The 21,496-nt window shown below is 41.6% G+C and overlaps 1 protein-coding gene across 18 annotated transcripts; it reads right to left on the bottom strand.

Moving 5' to 3' along the window:
- Nucleotides 1-2,454: 2,454 nt before the first annotated feature.
- Nucleotides 2,455-20,787, bottom strand: HNRNPA3 (heterogeneous nuclear ribonucleoprotein A3). Of its 18 annotated transcripts, none has more exons than XM_030016652.2 (15): nt 20,659-20,787; nt 16,545-16,657; nt 15,998-16,018; nt 11,834-11,956; nt 11,600-11,746; nt 11,306-11,516; nt 10,972-11,061; nt 10,803-10,910; nt 10,603-10,713; nt 9,331-9,477; nt 8,338-8,463; nt 8,183-8,254; nt 5,197-8,096; nt 5,034-5,108; nt 2,455-2,753 (listed from the first exon to the last, which is right to left on the bottom strand). In XM_030016652.2, exons 2-12 carry the CDS (start codon nt 16,608-16,610, stop codon nt 8,202-8,204), a joined length of 1,203 nt encoding a protein of 400 aa, XP_029872512.1. In that variant the 5' UTR covers nt 16,611-16,657; nt 20,659-20,787; the 3' UTR covers nt 2,455-2,753; nt 5,034-5,108; nt 5,197-8,096; nt 8,183-8,201. The 18 variants fall into 18 exon arrangements, with proteins under 18 accessions (XP_029872512.1, XP_029872515.1, XP_029872506.1 ...); XM_030016655.2 differs by having other exon boundaries at nt 10,803-10,895; nt 15,998-16,021; XM_030016646.2 differs by having other exon boundaries at nt 15,998-16,021.
- Nucleotides 20,788-21,496: the final 709 nt, after the last annotated feature.

The raw sequence follows: 21,496 nt of genomic DNA on the forward strand, positions 1-21,496 counted from the left end.
TAATGTTGTAGGAAAAAGGGTTTAAAGAAGGACATCAGATTAGGAAAACAGCCATCTATTAGTTCATCATTCACAATGTTAGAGTAATGCTAAATAAAATGATAGTTGTTGGTGAATTCAGTCTTGAGATTTTTATTTCCCAAACTTTTTAACTGCGATGGAGTTAAATATCATGGCTGGCCATGAAAGCCAAAGGAACAATTTTAGATTATCATAATCCCAATTCCATACTATATCCTGTTTTATTGACCTTGTTAGTGTCCTGAAAAAAAAAAAAAAAAGCAGCACAGAGGAAGTAAAGCAAGCTGTAGTTCTGATGAATACTCTGTCACAGGATGTTGTGGAAGGTCTCATTTTTGACTGTTCTGTGCTGTTTGCTGCTTTCATACAACTCTCTAGTGACTCCAAGCCCTCTCAGCTGAATAGCATTAATGAGTTTGGAGCATACAGATTATGTAGGTACCACTTTTGTTTTTCCCTGTATGCACAGAATTTCAGATGCTATTTTATTGTCCAGCTGGTCACAGCAGTATCAGTGTAACTCTTCACAATCAGCTTTTGGGTTTTATTACCCCAGTTAACTTACACACACTCTTTCTTTCTCGCTCTTGCATGCACACACACGCTTTGCCCACAGCACAACCTTAGCTAACCAGGGTAGAGCAGGGGTAGGAAAGCAGAGCAGCAACCACAGCTTCAGTAAGAAAGAAGGTAGTTCTGCTCCAGGGCAGTGTAGTGCCAGCAACTGTGATCCTACTGTCTCCTCTTTAAAAGGCAGGTGCAATGGCCAAGTGCCAGTACCAGAAGAAAGTCTTTGGTACCTAAACCTGGGACTATCAGATGTTCCAGCCCTGCCTACCTTAAGAGAAAAGTAACAGTTTCATACAACTTCTCATACTGCGTTACTTGCTGCCAACTTTCAAGTGAGGTCCTGCCCCATGAAGGTGGATACAGCACAGTCATGAAAAAAACTGTAGCCTCAGATTTCCAGCATCCCTGGAAGTGCTGGGAACCCAGCCCATTGCATCAAGTAGTAACATTTGTGGTTTTGCAGAAGACATTGGGAAATGCAAATCCAGGTGACCTAACCTGCACTTTGAGGCTGCTTACCTTGTTTATACTGACCTTCCTGTTAACGGCATGTCAGTCCATCCCACCGCACGGTCCTTCCTTGACATACTCTGAATGTAAGAACGCTCCTTTTGGAGCAAATGTTCATTACCAATGGTTGAAAACCTAGAGGCCAGATTTGATGGACGAAGCAGATTTATTTGCTCTAGACAGGGCAGCCAAGCACCAGCCAAACTGAATCAAAAATATCGCAGCAGTAAGGGATATTTTTCTCGCTGCTGTTGTTCAGAACGTGCCTCTGTCAACTTTGCCACCAGCACTGCACAGGAAGGAAAGCACCCCTCACCTTCTCCCAGCCTGGGTGAACACTAGGGGAATGGGAGACACTGCTGCCATTTAAAGCAAGAGGATCTAATCTGTATTTAAGGATGCCCAATTTTAGAGCATAGGCATTAAGGAGGAAGCACACCGAGCTGTGGCCCTGGACAGTCTTTCAACACTGATACACAGTGGCTCTAACCCACAGGTAGGTCTGATGGCAAAGCACAGAGAACCTGAAGAGGAAGAGCTCCTGGGTTCTGCCCTACCATTAACTAGGCTATCAAACATCTGACTGACTTACAGAGAAAATGTTCTCTCTAGCTGTAATATAAATACCTGAATTACAAATTGGCTATAAGAGATTTTAGCACTAATGCAAAAGCCAAAGGCAAACAGCATCCTTACAGCCTTTGCAGGAGCTGTTGTATTTGTACTACCCACATGTCTAAAAACTAATACAGGGATACTTATTCCATTACCAAGATGAAAAGAAAAACAAAAAAACCCCTGCAGTTCATGCAGAAGCCTTGTTTGAATTCCACCAGGCAAAGAATCAGGCTGAAGGAACTCGGACCACGACAACTTGCACTCAGTTTAAACCAGTATTTTTCATATCATGAACACAGTGAATGTTGTACTCGCATCAAAACACCCAACATCATCAAGGAAAAAAACATTCCACGTTAGACTATCCTGGTATATGTGAAAACATCAGATTGCAAACTATATCATTCATTTTATTATTACATTATTACTGAGGTACAGAGTATGTTCCCAAACCTGAGTGACTAGTGACACAGTGCCAAGTCTAATGCATCACAATGCTGACCTCATATGCTGACGAGTCTCCACGTGGAGACCATTTATTTCTTGATCAAAACATTCAGTTTTAGAACTATTAAAAGTAAAGCTGAAGAGCTGGGCTGAACCAAGGTTTTCTGACTTGCAGTCCTGAGTCGGAAAGATGATCCTGTAACTCAATGTGTTGCAGTAATTTAAGACCGCTTTGTGTTCCTCACAGCACTAAAAAAAGGGTGATGGCAACGCATTTGAGATTGTAAGTCATTTGACAATATACACTTTATTCTGATACAAAATTGAAATATTTTAACAAATTTCAATCCATTATGGACTATACTGAAATTTTTAATTTCCATGCTATTTTTAAACTTGTTTAACCACAAGTTCTAAGATTTCAGCACACTAGCACCATTGCTCTTGAAGTCTTTGCCAGTTATTATAACATTATTCTGTTTCCAATCTTGCGATATTATCTTCTACATGAAGGCCATTTTTCTTCTACGGAGATACTTGGATTACTTTAGTTCAGGAAAAAGCTAATCTTAGATAGAGATGTCAACCTGTAGCACCCACAGCAGAAAAAGAACCATCCATCAGATATCTGAATTTTAGTGATACTCAAGATCTTTCATGCTCCACGCAATTTAAGATACAAACACTTGTCAGAGACCACGGACTGATATGCAACTGAATATTCCACCGCAGTGTAGACAGTATATGAAAACACATTAGTGTCTTAAACACAGGAACCAAAGACAGCAAGTCAGTACATCACACAATCAATGCTTGAAAGAGTAGGAGCATTCCCCTTCCCGCCTTAAATATTTAAAGGATATCAAAGTCAAGATGCTGTGTTTAATTCCAACGTTCTGTAACAACAAAACACTTATCACATCTGCATCAACCCGAGCTCCTTTTGGGGAAATATATTTTTACTACCTGGAAGTACCATTTGCTTTTAGGTTAACACACAGGTTTAGGTATCAAAGAAACTTCTGTAGAACTGCAGCTTAGGGACCAACGCTTCATTAACTTTACATCTCCATCTACATTTACAGCTGCTATTTTCAGCAGCAGCCACGAAACAATATTCTTAACTCTTGGAAGTGCCTCTTGGACAAAGACACACTTGACCAAGTACTCCTTAAGGATGTGTTTATCTTTGACAAGGTTTATTTCTGAACAAATTGGGGTATGAGTAATTGAAATTAAGCAAATTAGTCTAACGAGAATGTTATATATCCAAGTGTGAAAATAATTCCAACAGTGGGTATCTAGTTCTAGACGTGGTGCAAAAAGACCCCTCCAGAGCACAGAACAAGTCTGCAGCAATGTAGAATCCTCTCACGTTAAGGAAAGGTAGAGCTTTGTTCTATACACAGGCCTAGTAATGGGATGCAAACTAGAAAGAGTTTTTGTTAAAACTTGCTTTTGTTAAAACATTTTCAAGATTTTACTGTTAAAAAATTGTAACCTTCCCCCTCCCCCAAGTACTAAAGCATTTGCCCTCAGGTGAGTAACCAGGAGACATTCTGATGCTGTTCCCCATTACCTGCTGCTACACCCAGATGCCTAGGGGAGCTAACAAGGCAACTCTGCCTAGCGGAGGAAACGCAAAGGTTTGCCACCTCTAGGTGTAAGCAAGCAAGCTTGTCAGCGTAGCAAGAAGCCGTCTGGCATACTACGCTAACGACTGTGACCTTATTGCAGCAGTTCCAAATTTTGGCTCAACCGAACGTTTGTCACCGTTTTTAAAAATATATACAGTCCTCGTGAGATTTCCATTAAGTTGCTCCTGAGTATATGAGAATCTCAACATTACCACTGTAAATTACTTCCAAGTTAACTTTTAACTGTATGCTACAATGTCAAGAGTTTCCTTTCTGGATGTTTACAGACAGCAGGTAACAAGTTTAAATACCTGAATCGGTCTGTGAACACACCTAAGCACCAGGTCAAACTGAAATGCACAGGTTCCATATGACTTTGAGTAACTGAAGCATAACCAACACTGAAATAGAAACTGACTTCACAAAAATAATGCACAGACTCAAAAATGTACGGGAACTTTAAATAGGTACTAGACTACTATATAAAAGTTTTAAATATCCCAGACCTGTAACAAGCAAAGATGCAGAAAAGGAAACATATGTTCCAAGAGTTAAGAACCAATGTGCATAAAAGCAGACAGATTCCATGAAAAGTTCTTTTATTGCCCTTCATCTCTATAAATGCAGTTGTGCTTTCAGCTGGGTATCACGTGACAGTATTAGGCTCCACTAAACTACCCTGCCTGAAAGCACCAAAAATCTGAAAGGGAACTCTTCAATTTGTACAGGTCAATACAAACCCACCTGGTAAGCCAAGATTCATTTATTAGGGGGGAAATCAGTGCTCCAACCAATGCGAAGCGCCTTTACAGAACTACTGCAGCAGCAGCAGTGTACCGCACGCTACTGAGAATTGTGATAAACTGCTTCAGCGTCTTCACCTTTCTGCAAGGCGTCCCTTTCAAGGCAACGAACAATTTCTCACTCCCCCCGCCCCCCTCAGTACACTCCCCACGGCAACCAGAGCACACACTTCAAAACATTTATCATTTCTGTCTCCTTGATCTCAAGACACACAGCAATTTTATACCTGCCAGGAACAGATGATTCTCAAATAGCAATTATGCCAGCAAGCAACCCTCACCCAGAACAGGAAACTCTGGATGACATATGCTGGAATACTTGCTCCTTAATACTTAAGGCTTTCCTTGATATTAAAAGGCTGGCAAAGGAAAGCCTGGAAGGAAATAAGGGTTAAACAAGTGTTTTACTATACACTACAAATCTTACCCAGTCAGAAACCTTCAATTGAAGAGGATGTGCAAGACATTCCCCATTTTGTCAAGCAGCAGCTTCTCATTCAACCTGAAAATTAAAGAAATTACTCTTACCTTGTTTAAAAACCTCCCACTACTCTTTATAATTCATGAAAAATTTTAAAGGCAAACCTTACCTATGCTCATTGCCCTTCCTTTCAGGTCTAAATGCTAGACCTATTGATTTTGAGTCAACTCAAGTAGCTATCACTCAAGGAGGTTCCAAAAGGTGAAGAACTCTTGCTAGACTTTCTTCGATATTTCAGCTGTGATAAGCAGATTTAACTAGCCTTTGGAAAGCTGCTCACTATCAGCACAGTATCTTATGCCTTCACTTTTCTGGAAGTTGAAGCTGTTGCTCCTGCTGCCTTGTCATTCTTTAATTATGCTGACTTCTCCATACTCAATAGGCTGCTGAAGTCCTGTCTTATGAGTCTCCTTAGCAAAGTATGGATCAAAGAAGTACATCCTAGGTTCTTTAAAGCTGGTTAATCACTGTCCTCTCGGCTTACACTTTTCCACGTCACAAACAACAGCTAAGCTACCCCACCCACCTACAAAGCGGTCACTTACATCCATCTCTTAAAAGGTTGCATACAGATCTTGTTCATAAAGTTTATTATGACACTATTTTTCAAAGTTAACATTGTTGTCACAGTACAGCTACAAGAGGCCCTGTTAAAAAGAACACTGTCAATACATTCTAAAAAAATTTAGAAATACCAGATCAATTGTCAGAAGGGACATCAACCCCATCCTCCAGTTGTCCCTGCAATCAGATGCAGGCCCCAGGTACAAGTCTACACATCTTCTAAGCGTAGTAACGTACAAAGCAAGTCGGTAGTTAGGTGGCCCACTCCCTAGTGAGTTGTGTTTTGGTTTCCAATGTTTTCAAACTCCAAATAGGTTGTTTAAAAAATGCCTTTATTGAAATACAGCCTCCCCCCACCCCCACCCCAAACCCAAATTAATATGTACAACAACAGAAGCGTTCACTAAATCACCAATTTTTGCTTTAACTTTAGAGATATTTTAAAACTCCACAGAGAAAAGAATAAGCAGACTTTGAAATCCAGTTTGGAGGCTACCATCTTGACACCGGTTCCTTGTTTTAGTGTACTGCAGTCTAAATACACTCCAATAACAGTGTTTAAATAACATAGTTTAATTTTTTTTTCAAACAACACACTCATTTTTCTACTACTACTTAAAATTGTAATTCATTATTAATATGACTGATTATGCCTTGAGCCATTTCATACATCTTTGCAGATTCATTCCTACACTGGAATCGCATTTACCTTATGCTGCACATTGACCCAGAAGTGTAACAGGTGTGAATAATTCCAATACCATATTGTCAAGTGTCTGAGTATTTCTTCTATTGACTGGGTCCCTACTCTTCTGAGTCTGAATTGACAGAAAGCACTGTCCTGGCAATAGTCGAGAGAATTCACATCAGATGAGAAAAGGACAGACTGTAGTGCCTTAATTGGGAGGTCAGAAGTGAGAATGAAGTACAATTTCTAGCCATATGTGCTGATAAGATTTGCTACTCCAGTGCATCAAATCAAATTGTAACACGCTATCACTCTACCTGTGGAAACTCAACTGTACCATTCTACATTGTGGGAAGTGTTTCTAGTCAGTAAAATACAACTAGATCGTGTTTTGTTTTATCTTTGAGCTCTTAGCCGAGCGCAGACATTCGCAAGGGAAAAAGCTTGAAAACTATACTACTTAGAGCCCATCGTGAATGGGCTTTTGGAACGCATTACCTGGGACTGTCAGTGATTACACCTGTGCTACCCTTGGCTCCCAGTCAGAAGAATGTGTCCAGAAAATTGCCTAGGGTGCATGCAAGAAAGTATATAGCCATTAAGTTATTGAGGAACATACCTATTACTCTCACTATGACGCCTCATTCAATTGAAACAGTGCAGTCTGGTGTGAGGGAGAGGGAAACGGGGACAAAGGAAGGGGATGAAAATTCCAAGCCACCCTCCCCAAAGTATAGTTTTATTGAAACAGAATCATTGTATATCCCAAGGAAACAGGCACTTGATTCCCCCCACCTTAACTTCTCGGGAATTACAATAAATATAAAGGTAAAAAGCAAGTTTCTTTTTCTCTTCACCCAAGACTTAAGCAACTGCAGTTATCCCTTATACATCTCAAATGAGACGGGAGACAGCTTTAATGTGTCTAAAGTTGGTCTTGTTAAAATATTTATCATGCCTTATTTTCTTGAAGCGCTAGTACTAATACAGAACTACAAATTAAAAAAATATGCACAAACCAAAAAGTAATTTGAAATTTTCATTAAGGTAAAGCTTAGTTCTATAATTCACAAACACTAATTTGAGTAACTCAATCCTAGTTATACATCTAAACAAACTATAATGCAACATACAGATGTTTTCCCTCTGTATGCCTATGTAACTCATGTCAATGACAGTTACATATATACACTGAGACTAGACCCCTTAAGACTGCAAATCAATAGGTGTTTCTATTGTTAACTTTAAATTAATACAAAATAGTAATTGAGAAATGCATTAATCCTCTCTATTAACTAACAAGGAAACACCCTAAACTACATTTTATTTCTGTTATAGAGTTCTCTGTACTAAATGTGGAAAAACTGAACTACACAAATATTGAAAAGTTAAAAATTCCTTAATTTGTTTATTCCTGGTACCACTACCACAATTTACAGGGCAATATACCTGATGTAATGGGAAAATAAAAAGAAAAAAGAAAGACAAAGCTACAACAGATAAAGACCTCAGGAATGTACATCTAATCGACACTACATTGCATTAATCAATAGCTGCACTTTTTGCAAACTGTGGCTATGACAGTCCTGAACAAGAAGGGTTTCCTGTTTAAGCTGCAGTAACTTTTCTGACTATGGATCATCGTTCCTTCTGTGGCAGATTTTACAGTTCCTCTAATGCATTTGGGACGACTGTCTCAAAGTAACCTGCAGCTTTCCTGACAACTCCTCGCTCTCTCTCCTGCTAAGAACTGTAGCCTGTTGAATACAGGATAAGAAAATTATTACTCTCAGTGAACAGTTGTACATTATTAATCATCATTATAAATATGCATTACACCTACCCTTTTTCTGGTAGCATTTTTAGAATCTTCTACCACCATAGCCCCCACTTCCACTTCCAGATCCATAGCCACCTACAAAAAACAAGGTGCGTATTGAAATACAATAACAAGAAACTTTAACCCAAAAAATATTTTCTGTACAAAATCTTATTTACCACCATAGGGACTGCCTGAACTTCTGCCACCAAAGCTGCCACCACCTTTCATGGGACCATAGTTAGACTGCTGCTGTCCACTGTAATTGCCAAAATCATTGTAGTTTCCACTTCCACCATAATTACCTGAAACAAATACAGATTTATAAAGCCACTTCTGCTCAACACTTAGGGCGTGAAGCTTGCCAAATTATGACATCCAATGTAAATGTAAGTTGTAATCATTTAAACAATTTAAAATAGAATTGCAAACATTTTGCATGCTACCTCTACTCACAATGCACAAACGACAGAAGACCCTTAGCATTTTGAGAATTAGAAACTGTTACTTCATTGAAGATGAAAAACATCACACAACATCAGACAATTTATATCCATTTGAGTAGGCAATTTGAAGTTAACACAATAGGCCAAATTTAAGGCCTCCAAACTCAGAAAAGCACATGAGTTTCACTGTCATTCTTCCACTGCCCAATGCTTTGCATGTATGGCAAGAATGTAAACTACATACAATTTATTTGCTCCAAAAAGTGATAGAATTGTAACGGGCATGTTGCATGTACACATCAGAGGGTATAATAAAGTGCGCAGCAAATTTTGCAGCTTAACTCCCCAAACTTGTGGCAAACCATTAAAAGGCTTATTTAAACTTAGATTTAGAGTCCTCACAAAGGAGGACGTGATCTACATGATGTGAACTGGTATCTGATGGCAACAGCATACTTCAAATGGTCAAAAGTTTAAAAATACCCCTACTCTACCTCCACACACAGATTTATAGCTGCTGCTTTTCAAAAAACAAGTTCCAGGCAAAACAATGTTGTACAGCATATCAAAGCTGCTCCAGACAGAAAATAACTTTACTTATGTAGCACAGCATTCTACATTAAGACCTAACTGTAGAACTCATTTTATGCAGTATCATACTTCAGGCATTGTACAACTCAGACCTGTCTGAAAACCATGGATGCCTAATTAAAGCTGGCATCTTACCACCACCGAAGTTTCCTCCTTCATTGTAGCCATCATATCCTCCTCCTCCACCTCCATATCCACCACCTGGGTTTCCATATCCTGGTCCGCCACCACCACCATAACCTCCTCTGCTGCCATAGCCAGGACCACCTCCATAGTTGCCACCTTTAAATAAAAGGACAGTCAAACTAAACACACCAAAGCTTAATATTGGTAAGGAAAGGTCCATTTAACAAAAAAACAACCAGACAAAAAAACCAAAAAAACCCCAAAAACCCCCCCAAACCAAACAACAAAAACACACAAAAATATCCCAATGTTTTTCCTGTATTACATGCATTGTGGTTGCATCATTTATCTGAACTATTTAATCCAAACAAAAAACCTCCATTAGTTTATATATATATCCTTGAAGCATGATACTTAGAAGTTCATTCTGGCTCACAGAAAATACATAAACATGCTACCACCACCCCCACCCATTACGTGTAATAACTGCCTCTTTACACAAATGGCTTTGTCAGTACTGTGTATCACCCTCTTTATTCCTCTGAACTGAAATGACTCAAGTAGGCAAAGCCTACAAAAGAATTCTTGTTTACAGTTTTTATCTAGATGTACAGCTTTATTTACATGTGTGTCAAAGCTACTGGACATTCTTTTTTTCTAATCACATAAAGCTTCTCTGAAAGACTTAGTATTCCAGATGCTGATCTGGTCTCCAACATTTTGATGGAGTAGTTCCAAACTGGGAAATAGTTCAAAGAACTCAACATCACTACATGTATCTGCTTATAAAATCAGGACATAAGTGCTACTTCCCTCATTCCCTGCCCCCCCCCCCCCCCCCCCCAATGCTACCTCCACAGCCATTTGGTAATTTCCACAGTTCTCTTCAGATGCACTTTGGATACTCATCCAAACTTCCATCATGGAAAAGATACTACTGAGCCATGAAAAGTCTTAACAGTTGATTGAAAAGACTTCCATTACATTAGTCACTGCTTTATTCAGTTTTAGTCATCTCAACTGACACCAAAATCTTCATTTAGTTCTCAATAATCATAAGCAGCTCCTGCACGACCTTGTGATGTGAGGTTATTTAAAGGTAAATATAGAGGAGTATGTTTTTTTCACCCATCATTTTGTGGTGAAAACAAAAAACCTTTAACTCTTCACAGCTCTACAATGTAGAAAGTATTATGACCAAGTAGACTTTGTTTCCAATGTGAAGGCAAAACTTACAGCTGGTTGTAACATTGGGGAGGGGGAAGTGAACAATACACTTACCATCACCAAATCCATTGTATCCGTCACCACCCCCAAAGCTTCCTCTGCTCCCACCACCGCCACCACCACCCCCATAGCCTCCTGGAACACAAAACAGATGAGAGTGTTTTCCTGAACAGAAGTGTTAAGTGTCTAATCCAACTGACACAGGAAATAAAAAAACAGAAATCACATTCTATATAAACATTCCAGTCATTTACCTCTTCCGCCAAAGTTTCCTCCTCGGCCAAAGTTCCCTCCACCGCCTCCAAAGTTTCCACGACCCATGAAGTTGCCGGAGCCACCCCCACGACCTACAAAATATTTTACTTAAATTACATTAGTTGAACACCAGTTACATAAAGTAACCATGCACAACTCCAAACTCACCTCTCTGAGAGCTAGCAGTCTGCATCTCTTGTTTTGAGAGTGCTTTTTTCACTTCACAGTTATGTCCGTTTATAGTATGGTATTTCTGAACTAGAGAAAATAGTGAAATCAGAGTTAGAAAATCAGATCATTGAAAGCAATATGCTGTAAAACTCTCATAGAAAGCTACTGTAAGACATGACCACACTTCTGAAAGGAACATTAAACCTACCCCATCTCTCACAATAGTAAAGCAGTTGATTATGCCAACATCTTACATTCCACACACTGCTGTTCTGAAATCTAACATTATACTTTTATCCCGTATGTCATTTCTCACTAAAGAGTTACATACCAACAATTTTATCAACTGTATCATGATCATCAAAAGTTACAAAAGCAAAGCCTCTTTTCTTTCCGCTTTGCCTGTCTTCCATGACTTCTATGGTTTCAATCTTGCCATATTTTTCAAAGTACTCCCTTAAATTATATTCTTCTGTATCTTCTTTAATTCCACCAACAAATATTTTCTTTACTGTGAGATGTGCCCCAGGCTTTACAGAATCCTACAACGCCAAAAATGACATTTCAGTGGTTTATATTATTAGGTAAAGATTATGAAATAAGGTTAACTGTAACACTAACTTACCTCCCTCGAAACTGCTCTCTTTGGTTCAACCACGCGTCCATCAACCTTATGCGGTCGAGCACTCATGGCAGCATCCACCTCCTCCACACAAGAATAAGTCACAAAGCCAAAGCCTCTGGAACGTTTTGTTTGCGGGTCTCTCATCACCTACAAAAACATACAGGGTACTCTGGATTTCTGTTCTAGATTAAGTACCTATATCCTTCCAAAACCAGACTAACATTTGACACTTACCACACAGTCCGTGAGTGTGCCCCATTTTTCAAAGTGCTCTCTCAAGCTATCATCTGTTGTTTCAAAGCTCAGACCTCCAATGAACAGCTTTCTCAATTGCTCCGGCTCCTTTGGCTCATGGCCCTAAAAAAGCAAAATTAAAAACCTATTTTGAATACAAGCCACAGAGTTAAAATTTCACAGAATTACTAAAAATTATCTGTGCACATTATAACTACAAATAGGTGGAATACATTTACATAAAAACAATGACTTCTAATGGGTTTAAGACAGCAGCATAGTAAACACTTAATGAGGTGTGATTTTAATTAAACCACTAACTAACTAACAACTTAAAGAGTGCTCAAGTGCAAACTACTGTAAAGAGACTTCAATATACTAAATAATCTGGTTGCTCCCCAGCCCCCCTCCGGAAGTGCATTCGTTTTATGTCTATCTTATGTTCGAGTTGCATATTGCTCTGTAGGGATTAGCAATGAAGCACTGCTAGATAAAGGGAAGTTCTAAGACTTTATGAAGCATCATCATGAGAAACTATAAAAAATTTAAGAACATAGTGTACAAGAAGAAAAGTTTATTGTCCAAATTGAGCATCTAGTCTTTTGGGATATCCATTCTGAAAGGTTATTTTTATGCATTTTGAAGAAATTTATCAATTCTTAGTATCTTAAAATTCTAAATTTTGTACTTGGATAATTTTGTTAAGTCAAGTGCATGCAAGCAAGAAAGTAAAAGTACATGTGTGGTTTTCAGTGTTATGGGAAATACCTCTTAAATGTGAATCAAGATGGACTTACATCTTACAGATAAAAAACCGTCTTGAATAATGACTACTCAATGACCTGTAATGGGTACAACTACTGGAGTAAGACTGGTACCTTAACAAGCATTGTAAAACAAACTTAAGTTTAATTGAAGCTCTTGACAGTATCACCTACATTTGACAGTATGACCAGCCACATTTTAAAATGTGCTGATTTTCAGAGCTCAGTTTTCTACAGAGCAATTAAAGTGGGCTTACAGGTGCATTAGTGTTTCTGCTCTTTCAGCACTGCATGGTTTTCTTCAGTTAGGTGGGGAATATCCCCATATATTTGACAGCAGTTTATGAAAAATTATTTTACAACTTTCTCCCATCCCCAAGACACGGAAGTCTTATAAAAAGCAATCAGATTAAAATCTTATTTAGCAAGCTGGTATTCTGTGCATATAAAACGATCCACAACAAGGTGCTGGCCAGCTATGCTGCACACTACTTCAATTCCACAGCATGAATGCAGTGGGTTAACCTAGACTACATTCAGCATTGGCCTGAGAGCTGAACTACATAAAACCAGCCACAGACTTCCACATGTAGATGTCTTGCTTCAAACCTGAAGGTGAAGTGCTTTAGCCTCTGCAGTTTAAATAAACCAGGTGGTGGTGCTAGGGTTGGTCAGAAAAGCATACATCCCTTTGAGTGCAACACAACCACCCTAAAGAGCAATGAATATTGTGAAGCAATACATGGCAAGAGAGAATTTCTGAATTATATACTGCTTTAGGAAACCATTGGCTTATAATGTTCAGGTTGTACTACAGGAAAAAATACCTAAGATTACAAAAAGCTGACTGGGAAGCAGATCCTTGCTCTTACACCTGCTAAACTTAGCAAGAAAGAGCCCCAGCATTCTCGGTAACAGCTTTCTATTTAAGGCACTAACTTCATTACTACAGGAACATTATTCTATAAATGATTGACAGTCAATGGTCCTGTGACTACAAAGTAAAGCTGCTTTTCTACAGTCTTCCAAGTGGTCTGGACTACATAAGTATAATAAAAATATTCCCCTTCTAACTATACATAAACTTAAATCTTAGAGGGTAACACACCTACTGTATATAGAAACTGCTTTAGGTTAAGTGAAATATTGTTTTCTGTTGCTAATTGCATTGGGATTTTTTTTTGGCTACTAACACTATTTAATTTTTAGCTGGGTTATGTTAAAGCTGCAAACATTTAAGTGTTTCAAACTCTCCTACACAGATTAAAAGGAAATCTATTACATGAAACGGTAAAGTTTAGACTTCTCCAAAACAAAAAACCTATATAAGGAAAAACTAGACAGACTTTTTACAGTTCTCTGACACCCATCAAAGCTACAAGGTTTTCAGTTAGCAACTTGGACTGCTTTTACCTTAGAAGAATGACCACAGAACTCTTCAGGTCACTCCTGAAAGTAAAAGTGAAGTCCTTTTCTGCTTATTTTTATTATGTGCACATGAACCACTGTTCTCATACGGGAGGAATAACACCTGCTGTTACAGCTTATCTCCTCTATCAGAGAGAAGTTAACCTCAGGACACACCTATGTTACAGGAACTCTTCACAGAAGTAAAAGGCAACATTTTCTCAGGGAATTAGTTGGTTTTTCCAGGCATTTTGTTCTCGCTGGGGATAAGCATCTCTAAGGTTTTCAGAGTGCTGTCCTCTATCACACAAGATGTTGTTTCTCAGTCCTCCTGCTGCAAGTTAGTTATAACAGCAGTCTCTCCTGGGCAGCAAACCTCGCACAATACATCTCTCCCTCCCTCCCTACCACACTGCTTCAACAAGATCAGAAGGCTCCCTCCCACTCAGCCAATACTGAGGGCCAGCACGCCATTTTGCAGTGCTCCTTCGGTCGGAGGGGAAGGCGGGGAAGCAGCGGTAAGAATGCCCAGCCTGCCTCCAGCCAGCAAGCTGGCAAGCTTCAACTTCTCCCCCTAAGCAGTTTAAGGGACTTCCCAAATACATTAAGAGGCTCAGAGGAGACGGGGAACTTTCTTCCCAACCTTGACTAGCGACTTCCTCCCTCAAGCCACAGCCCTACGCAGCACCGAACGCCTCCATTTTGTGAGCTCTCTCGTCTCCTCCACCCTCAATATGGAGCCGGAGGGGCGGGGCCACGGGGGAGCGGGAACGCGCGCGCGCAGCAGCCCCCGCCCCGCCGGCCACGTCCCAGCGCCGCCGCAGTGGCGCCATGGGAGCGACCCGCCGCCCCCGCCCCAGCGCTGGGACCGGGAAGGGCGGCCCAGGAGGAGGGCAGGGAGAGGCCGGCATTGCGGGGGAGCACGTGGTTCCCTCTGCTCACCCTTTCTCCCGATCAAAATCGAACTACTGGTTCCTACGTCCTACCTAAAAACCCGAACACTCAGCGCAGTCCAACTGTACCTCTCTCGGAAGAGAGGAAGAAAAAACGGCAACTAGCAACCCCCACACACACCCAGGGATTCCTGCGAAGATCCTGATCTTCGCAGAAATCCCAAGACCTTTTGACAACGCTGCTGCAGATGCGCACTGCCTTTATTCTGAGTTTCCTGTAAACTTAACTTTCATATGGCAGGGGTTTTGAACATCAGCCTTCTGGAGTTGCAGTACTTCTCTCTAAAGGCACCGTTTTCAGGTGGAGTCCTCCCGTGAATCGTACCTCCGCGAACACCAGCAAGTGTCCACAAAAAGCCCGGCACCACACCTAGGCTGCTCTGCGGCTAAACCTCTAAGATGAGACTGCTCCGTCCCCCAGGCAGTCCAATGCTAGACTGCCTTCTGAAACAGAAAAGCTTACAGACAACTGGGCCTCATCCACTTTCTCTGAAACATTTTCTCTAGAAACTTAATAGCTTTTAAGTACATTCCAGGGCAAGCTACCTTTGTAAACTAGAAGAGCTGATTTAGTAGGCAGCTGAGTGACCCCAGCTACATTCTATCCAAAGTCCAAAGCAGTGAGACAGTTGCAACATTCCTTCCAGAAGGACTTCACACACCATACTTCAATACAAAATAACCATACGCTACCAGATACATGCAACTCGGACAAGGTTTGTTCTTAATTCAAGCGTATAGGCCCTCCCACATTGCAGTAGTGTATCATTTCCCAAAAAGTTGGAACTAGCTAAAATATTCAGGCACCCTGGAAAAGTAATGTTAGAAAGCAAACAAATCAAAATTAACAATCAGAAAACATCTCAGTTATAAGCTATAAAAGCATATATAATACCCTCTTTGCTAATCTTAAAATTGAGTTTATCTTCTGAAGGGTAGCAAGACTTTTTTTCCCCCCCTCCCATTTCCACACCCTGCCCCAAAAGTAACTAGCTCCCATCCTCCCAGAACAGCCCCAACATCTTCTCTATACTACGCACCTTATTCAGTCTACGGTATTTCTGCTAGAAGCAAAAGAAAACAGTTATTTTTACTTAGTACAGCCTCGCTTTCATTTGCAGTGACTATTAGGCAACCATTTTTTATTTAAAAAAATACAACAAAAAAAACCAACCAAACCAAAAAAAAAAAAAAAAAACCACCAAGAACCTGTCTTCATTCCCACTAAAAACAGGATTTTGAAGATAGGAAGGAATCAAGCTCCTGCTGATACTCTGAGGATGCATAAATTTCTTAATAAAAATAATTACACATTGCTTTAATCACAAACATAACATTTAATCAGTTTTGTTGTAACAGAAAACTAGAAAAGCAAAATTTTCCCACTATGCTTAACACCCCACCCCTTAAAATTTCAAGTAATACATTGCAATTTAAAGTTACTCTGCTAGTATGGGGATGAAGAAGGTAGGAAAAAAAAGCGCAAGCTAAGAATTAATACATCAGATAGAAATGGTTAAGTTGGGTTTTTTCAATCTTTTCCCCTTAAAGCTACTTTTTTTTAAATAAAAAAAGCAATCCTCTCACCTGTGAGGATCGTCTTCCTTTCCTCTTGTAGTCTTCCACATCTCTCTCTTCCTTAAGAGCAGCCATTTTGGAAGGGTACTCTTAACTCAGCCTTTCTTTTAGATCTAGGAAACCTAGAAAACAGGTTGGATAAGTCAGTACTTACCCCAATTCCTGTGAAGCAGGGCCTTCTCTGGCTGCAACACATGGGTGTGGCTTTATAGGAGGAACCGGGAGAGGGGTGAAAGTAGAAAAAAAATGTAAGTATTTAAAAGGGTAGAGTAAAAATCCTCAGACTATTCTCCCCACAATTAAGAAGAGCTGCAGAAGGAATATCTGCTATCCTAGTAAAGGTCTTTGTACAACTGTTGGAATAACTAGGTACAAACTAATGCTAAAATCTGTAGAAAACAACCTATGTCCATTACTGTCTTACATAACTATAATGAATACAACTCCTACAGGGCAAGCAAATTCCACCTTTGATACCCAAACCTGCTACATAAATCAAATTCTACTTCTCCAAATTTTAACCCCCCAAATATTTAACATTTTGCAAATATGGCTTATTAGAATTATCTTACATGTAACCTATTGTAATCAGTGATCCAGCAGCCTGGAACTGGAACACTAGACGATGTGTTAAATGTTTTCTGTATTGAAAAATATTTTCCGCTGACACCAGTGCAAGAATCTTTTACCGATTCTATTCTTGCAACATAAGAAATTTTACCAGTTGATCCTCAGTAATCTGTAGCACTAGTCATCTGCATTACTTTTGCTTCCAAGTGATGTATTTGATTACTACCCTGTACCCTCTACTTACATGCCTAACTTTTCACAGTGTTATCTACGTATCGTTACAAAAATCAAGTATTTCACAAGCACAGTGAATTAATCCATATCTAAGCATTCAAACAAAAAACATTCCCTTTAGCCCTTATTATTTCAAGTTTTCTGAGATCATTAAGTTACTTGTCTTACTATACTGTACTAGTACCTTTGGCTACAATTCATCACTACTTTGGATGTTTCTTGAAACTTTATTACAGGAGCCAAAACAAAATACTGTCAACTAAATAACATACTTCTGTAAAACTACACTTGTGCTGCATTAAAATCATTGATATTTACACGATTAGGTGTATTTTGGTTGGGTTTTTGTTTGTTTGGGTTGTGTGTTCTGTTTTTTTTTTTTAAAGTTTTATCCCAGCAAATACTGCATAGGGAAAGGCAGGCAGGCCTCTATTAATGACCTATATGTACTGTTATTCAGAGTGGAAATTATTATTTAATATAATTCCATGTTAAAAATTCAGCTTCAAATTAAACTCAACTGTGAAATCATGAGTACCATGATTTAATGCATTAAAAATTTTAAAGGTTTGTACTATCTTCAGTTCCTCTCTACACAACGTTAAACCTGCTCTTGAAATCCTTTAAATCAAACATCAGTTTGACTTAGGAGGTATTAGGATACCAAGTATTTCAACTGAGCTGTTCAATTCCCAAAGTCATAGAGGGGAGGTATGAAACAGTATGTTAACAATTCAAGGGCTTTTTAAAAAGTAGCTGTATGGGAAAACAAAACTTTGGGAATTGTTAGGGAGGAAACGGATAAGCCTATTTAAATACTTTTCCTAAGAAATTAAAAGTATGCAATCCCTCTCTGATTTTGTCACCTGCTGCTTTCCCCAGTGAGGCTCCATGCTGGCCAACATAAAACTCACAGGCATGGTCTTTGCCACAATGGCCTCTGAAGGCCATGACGGTCAAAAGAGTGGTCTCCTTACTAATGCACACCATTAGCTGAAGTGGAACACAGTCCTGTTCAGCCCTATTCCTACTTTGCCTCATAGAAAGTGATCAAAAGTCAATATTAGCTTTTTTTATACTTAACATCAACAAAATAACTCTATTGAACTCTAAATATTCAGAATATTCTTATCAGCTGAGTTAAACTAGCATTGAAACAGCTGTATACTGCAACTTAACTACAGAACTGAAAGGAGTCTCAGAACAACTCTGTTGGTTATAATGACAAGAAAGTCACTTGGAGATGCCTCATTACTCAAAGAACTTACAATGCTGCTGTATCTCTTACGGAGACAAGAAGATAATAGAGGCGAAACAGACATTCCCAAGATGGGAGTTTACCTGTCCATTCAGAGAATACTACAGAGATGTATTGGTCTCTTCTGTAAACAGCTAAAGTTGGACCTAACATGCATACAGTATATCGTGCCAAACCTAAGAGTTAAAGCAGCAAAACAATAGATTTTCAGCTCTAAGTGCGTTGGCAGTTTATTCCCAATGCCAACAGGAACATCTGCTGGGAAAAAACCAAGATATCAGCTTAATAACTTATGTGATGGGTTTCCAAGCTTTACTGAAGCATGTTCAAATGCTTTGAACTCATCAGCCCTCCCAGTTGTCAAACTATTCAACAACCCTGAAGCAGCTAAAACAATTGCTTACATGGAAAGGTTATTTTTAGCTGTTTTGCTAAGGGATCCAGTTTCTTCTCTGCTTTTAATGTAGGAACAGAAACTAGCGTGACCTGTTGGTTTCTCCGTTCTCAATTTTATAAGGTTTCAGCTTGCAATGAAAGGGGTCAGCATAAAAGAGAAAAAACCAAACACAAAAAACCTGCACCATTTTTGCTCACCATACTTTACTTGGAATACTTGAGCAAAAAATCCCTAGGTTTTGAGAAGAGAGGAAAGAAAACCAAGGGGGGATATCATGTCAGTATTTCCCTCCAGGTAGGGTGTGGATTATTGCCCTAGCCTGCATTTGATCTCGACTTCATTCAAGTTGAGGAAAACTGGAACCAAGGTTTGTGCAGGACTGCTTCTTCGTGTTGCCCACCAGGATCGCGGTGGGATGCCACCGAATATCGTGGGTCTTGTGCATGTGCTGTTGGGGGAGTGGATAAAGGGAAGGGAAATGGAGAGAACTTTGCACAACGCCTTCCCCCACCTCGCCGGGCAGCAAAAGCTTGCTACACGTGCTAACTCCCCTCGGGAAGGGGGTGAGGGGGAAGGGATATTAGGGGGATGCTGCAATGTGTACAAGCATTCCTCAGCGAGAAGCAGCGTACCGCACTAAGCGACCTTAATGCTTTAAAAGTCTGTTCCCAGGACAATGAGTGGGAAAAGAATATCCCTAGCGCACTACTCCGGGTAGCTTACGTGGGGAGCCACACAGGGAGGACAGAACAATGACACACCCATGTATGGGACTCGCTTCTCCCCACTCTCGCCCGAATACGTACCTAAGTGTTTCTGTGTCCCGCGGTACAGCTGAAGGGGACTCTGCTACCCACAGCCCGGTCCCAATCCGAGGGCCAGGCCTCCCCCACCCACACTCTGGAGCGCAGCGAAATGGCGGCTGCAGTCGCTGTGCCCGAGGGGCCTCTCGGCGGAAGCGCAGCCTCTCCCGCATCCTCCCTCTTCCTGCCAGCGGCCGCCATTGCGGGCTAATGCGCCATGTCGCAGTGAAAAACGGGTCTAGAACGCGGCAGAAACGCTACAAAGAAGCGGCGGCCGCTCCAGGGCGGCAGCGGGAACCGCGAGGGGCACCATTACGTGCCGCCCGCCAGCCCAGGGCTCCCCTTCCCCCCGGGGGCTCTGGCGGAGTTAAAGCTCTACCTCCGCGGGGGGGGGGGGGGGGGGGGGAAGGAGGCCGCCTCACCTCCCCTTCCATCCTTGCCTCAGCTTAGCCTAGCAAGTCCCGCTCCCTCCACGCGGCGGGCAGTTACCTCCATTTTGTGACCAGACTCGCCTCCTTCAGTACCAATATGGAGCCGAGAGGAAGAGGAGGGGGAGGGGCGAAGGGGGGTCACGTGGTGGGAAGGCGGGCTCCAGGCACCGCGCGACAGGCCGGGAGGAGGAGGACGGGGGGGGGAGGGGAAGGGGGGGGAAGCGGAGGGGAGGGCAGCGGAGGGGAGGGCTGGCGGCCGCGCGCGCGGCGGCCGCTACCATTTTCTTCTAAGCGCCCGCCGCCCCTCCCCCCGCGAGCCCTGGGCCGCGCTCGGCGGAGCCGCCCCTTCCCCACCGAGAGGGTGGAAAAGGACGGGAGCGAGGGAAGGAGCGGGACAGGGTAGGAGAGGTGAGAGAAGATAAAGTATAACCGTGCCAGCGTTCAGTTAAGCGCCTTCCCGCCCTCCTCGGTCCCACGCCGGCAGCTGGCCTTGCGCACTAACGGCCGCCCGCTGTGGGGGTGGCGACGTCGGCGCGCAGCCGTGACTGGTGCGCACAGGCGGGCACCGCCTCTCCTCCGCACGTAAGGCCGCCCGCCGGCCTCGCGGCCTCCCCCCGTCGCCGTTGCCCGCCCCCGCCTCCTGCCTGGTGTGGGCCGGCAGCCACGAGCGCTAGCGCGCCGGTGGCAGGTCCGTGTTTCGTCTGCCTGCGGCCACGGGGGCTGCTGCGTGAAAGGGGAGCCCGTTGTTAGTCAGGCGGGTTAAAAGACTTTGTAGGAAAGGAAAGGAGGGAACGTGGTATTTAAAGTGGACTTCTGCAGGAGTATCACGGTATGCCTGAGGCGCCCAGGACCCTCTAAAAGGAAGGTTTTTGCCTCCAAGTACCGTTTTTATCCTGGAGACGCTGGGTGAGAGGCAACGAAAAGATGTGCTCTCTAGAGACTGCTCAGCACTCACCCCTTGAAAGTCGGGGTAGCTTAGTGTGTTTCTGGGTGAATACCAAAACAAATCCAAGCAGTAAGTTTTGCAAACTTCTCCATATCCTCTCAAGGAGAGGCATTGCCTGTCTTTTAATGGCATCTGTCATCAAACTAGCATAGAGAGTTTAAAAGAAAGGGTCTTCTGCAAGGATTTTGTATCAAATAAAGCATAGTTAAGCACGTACATGACAGTTTTTTCCCTATCTGGAAAAAGACGCCAGGAAAAACAGCGTTATAAAAACCTACCCTTAAAGTTTCTTCAGTCTTGGTTATCTCTGTCCTCTCAACAG

This window comes from Aquila chrysaetos, chromosome 6, assembly GCF_900496995.4.
Source record: "Aquila chrysaetos chrysaetos chromosome 6, bAquChr1.4, whole genome shotgun sequence".
In the NCBI taxonomy this organism is placed as follows: Eukaryota; Metazoa; Chordata; class Aves; order Accipitriformes; family Accipitridae; genus Aquila; species Aquila chrysaetos.

What these genes read in the sequence shown, in the direction of transcription:
- HNRNPA3 (XM_030016646.2), bottom strand. Translation starts at nt 16,610, where the DNA reads ATGGCTGCTCTTAAGGAAGAGAGAGATGTGGAAGACTACAAGAGGAAA. An exon ending in AATACCGTAGACTGAATAAG is followed by an intron (nt 11,957 to 15,997) that starts GTGCGTAGTATA and finishes TTGCTTTTTTAG; the next exon opens with GGCCATGAGCCAAAGGAGCC. An exon ending in TTCAGGCAGTCCCTATGGTG is followed by an intron (nt 8,255 to 8,337) that starts GTAAATAAGATT and finishes TGTTTTTTGTAG; the next exon opens with GTGGCTATGGATCTGGAAGT.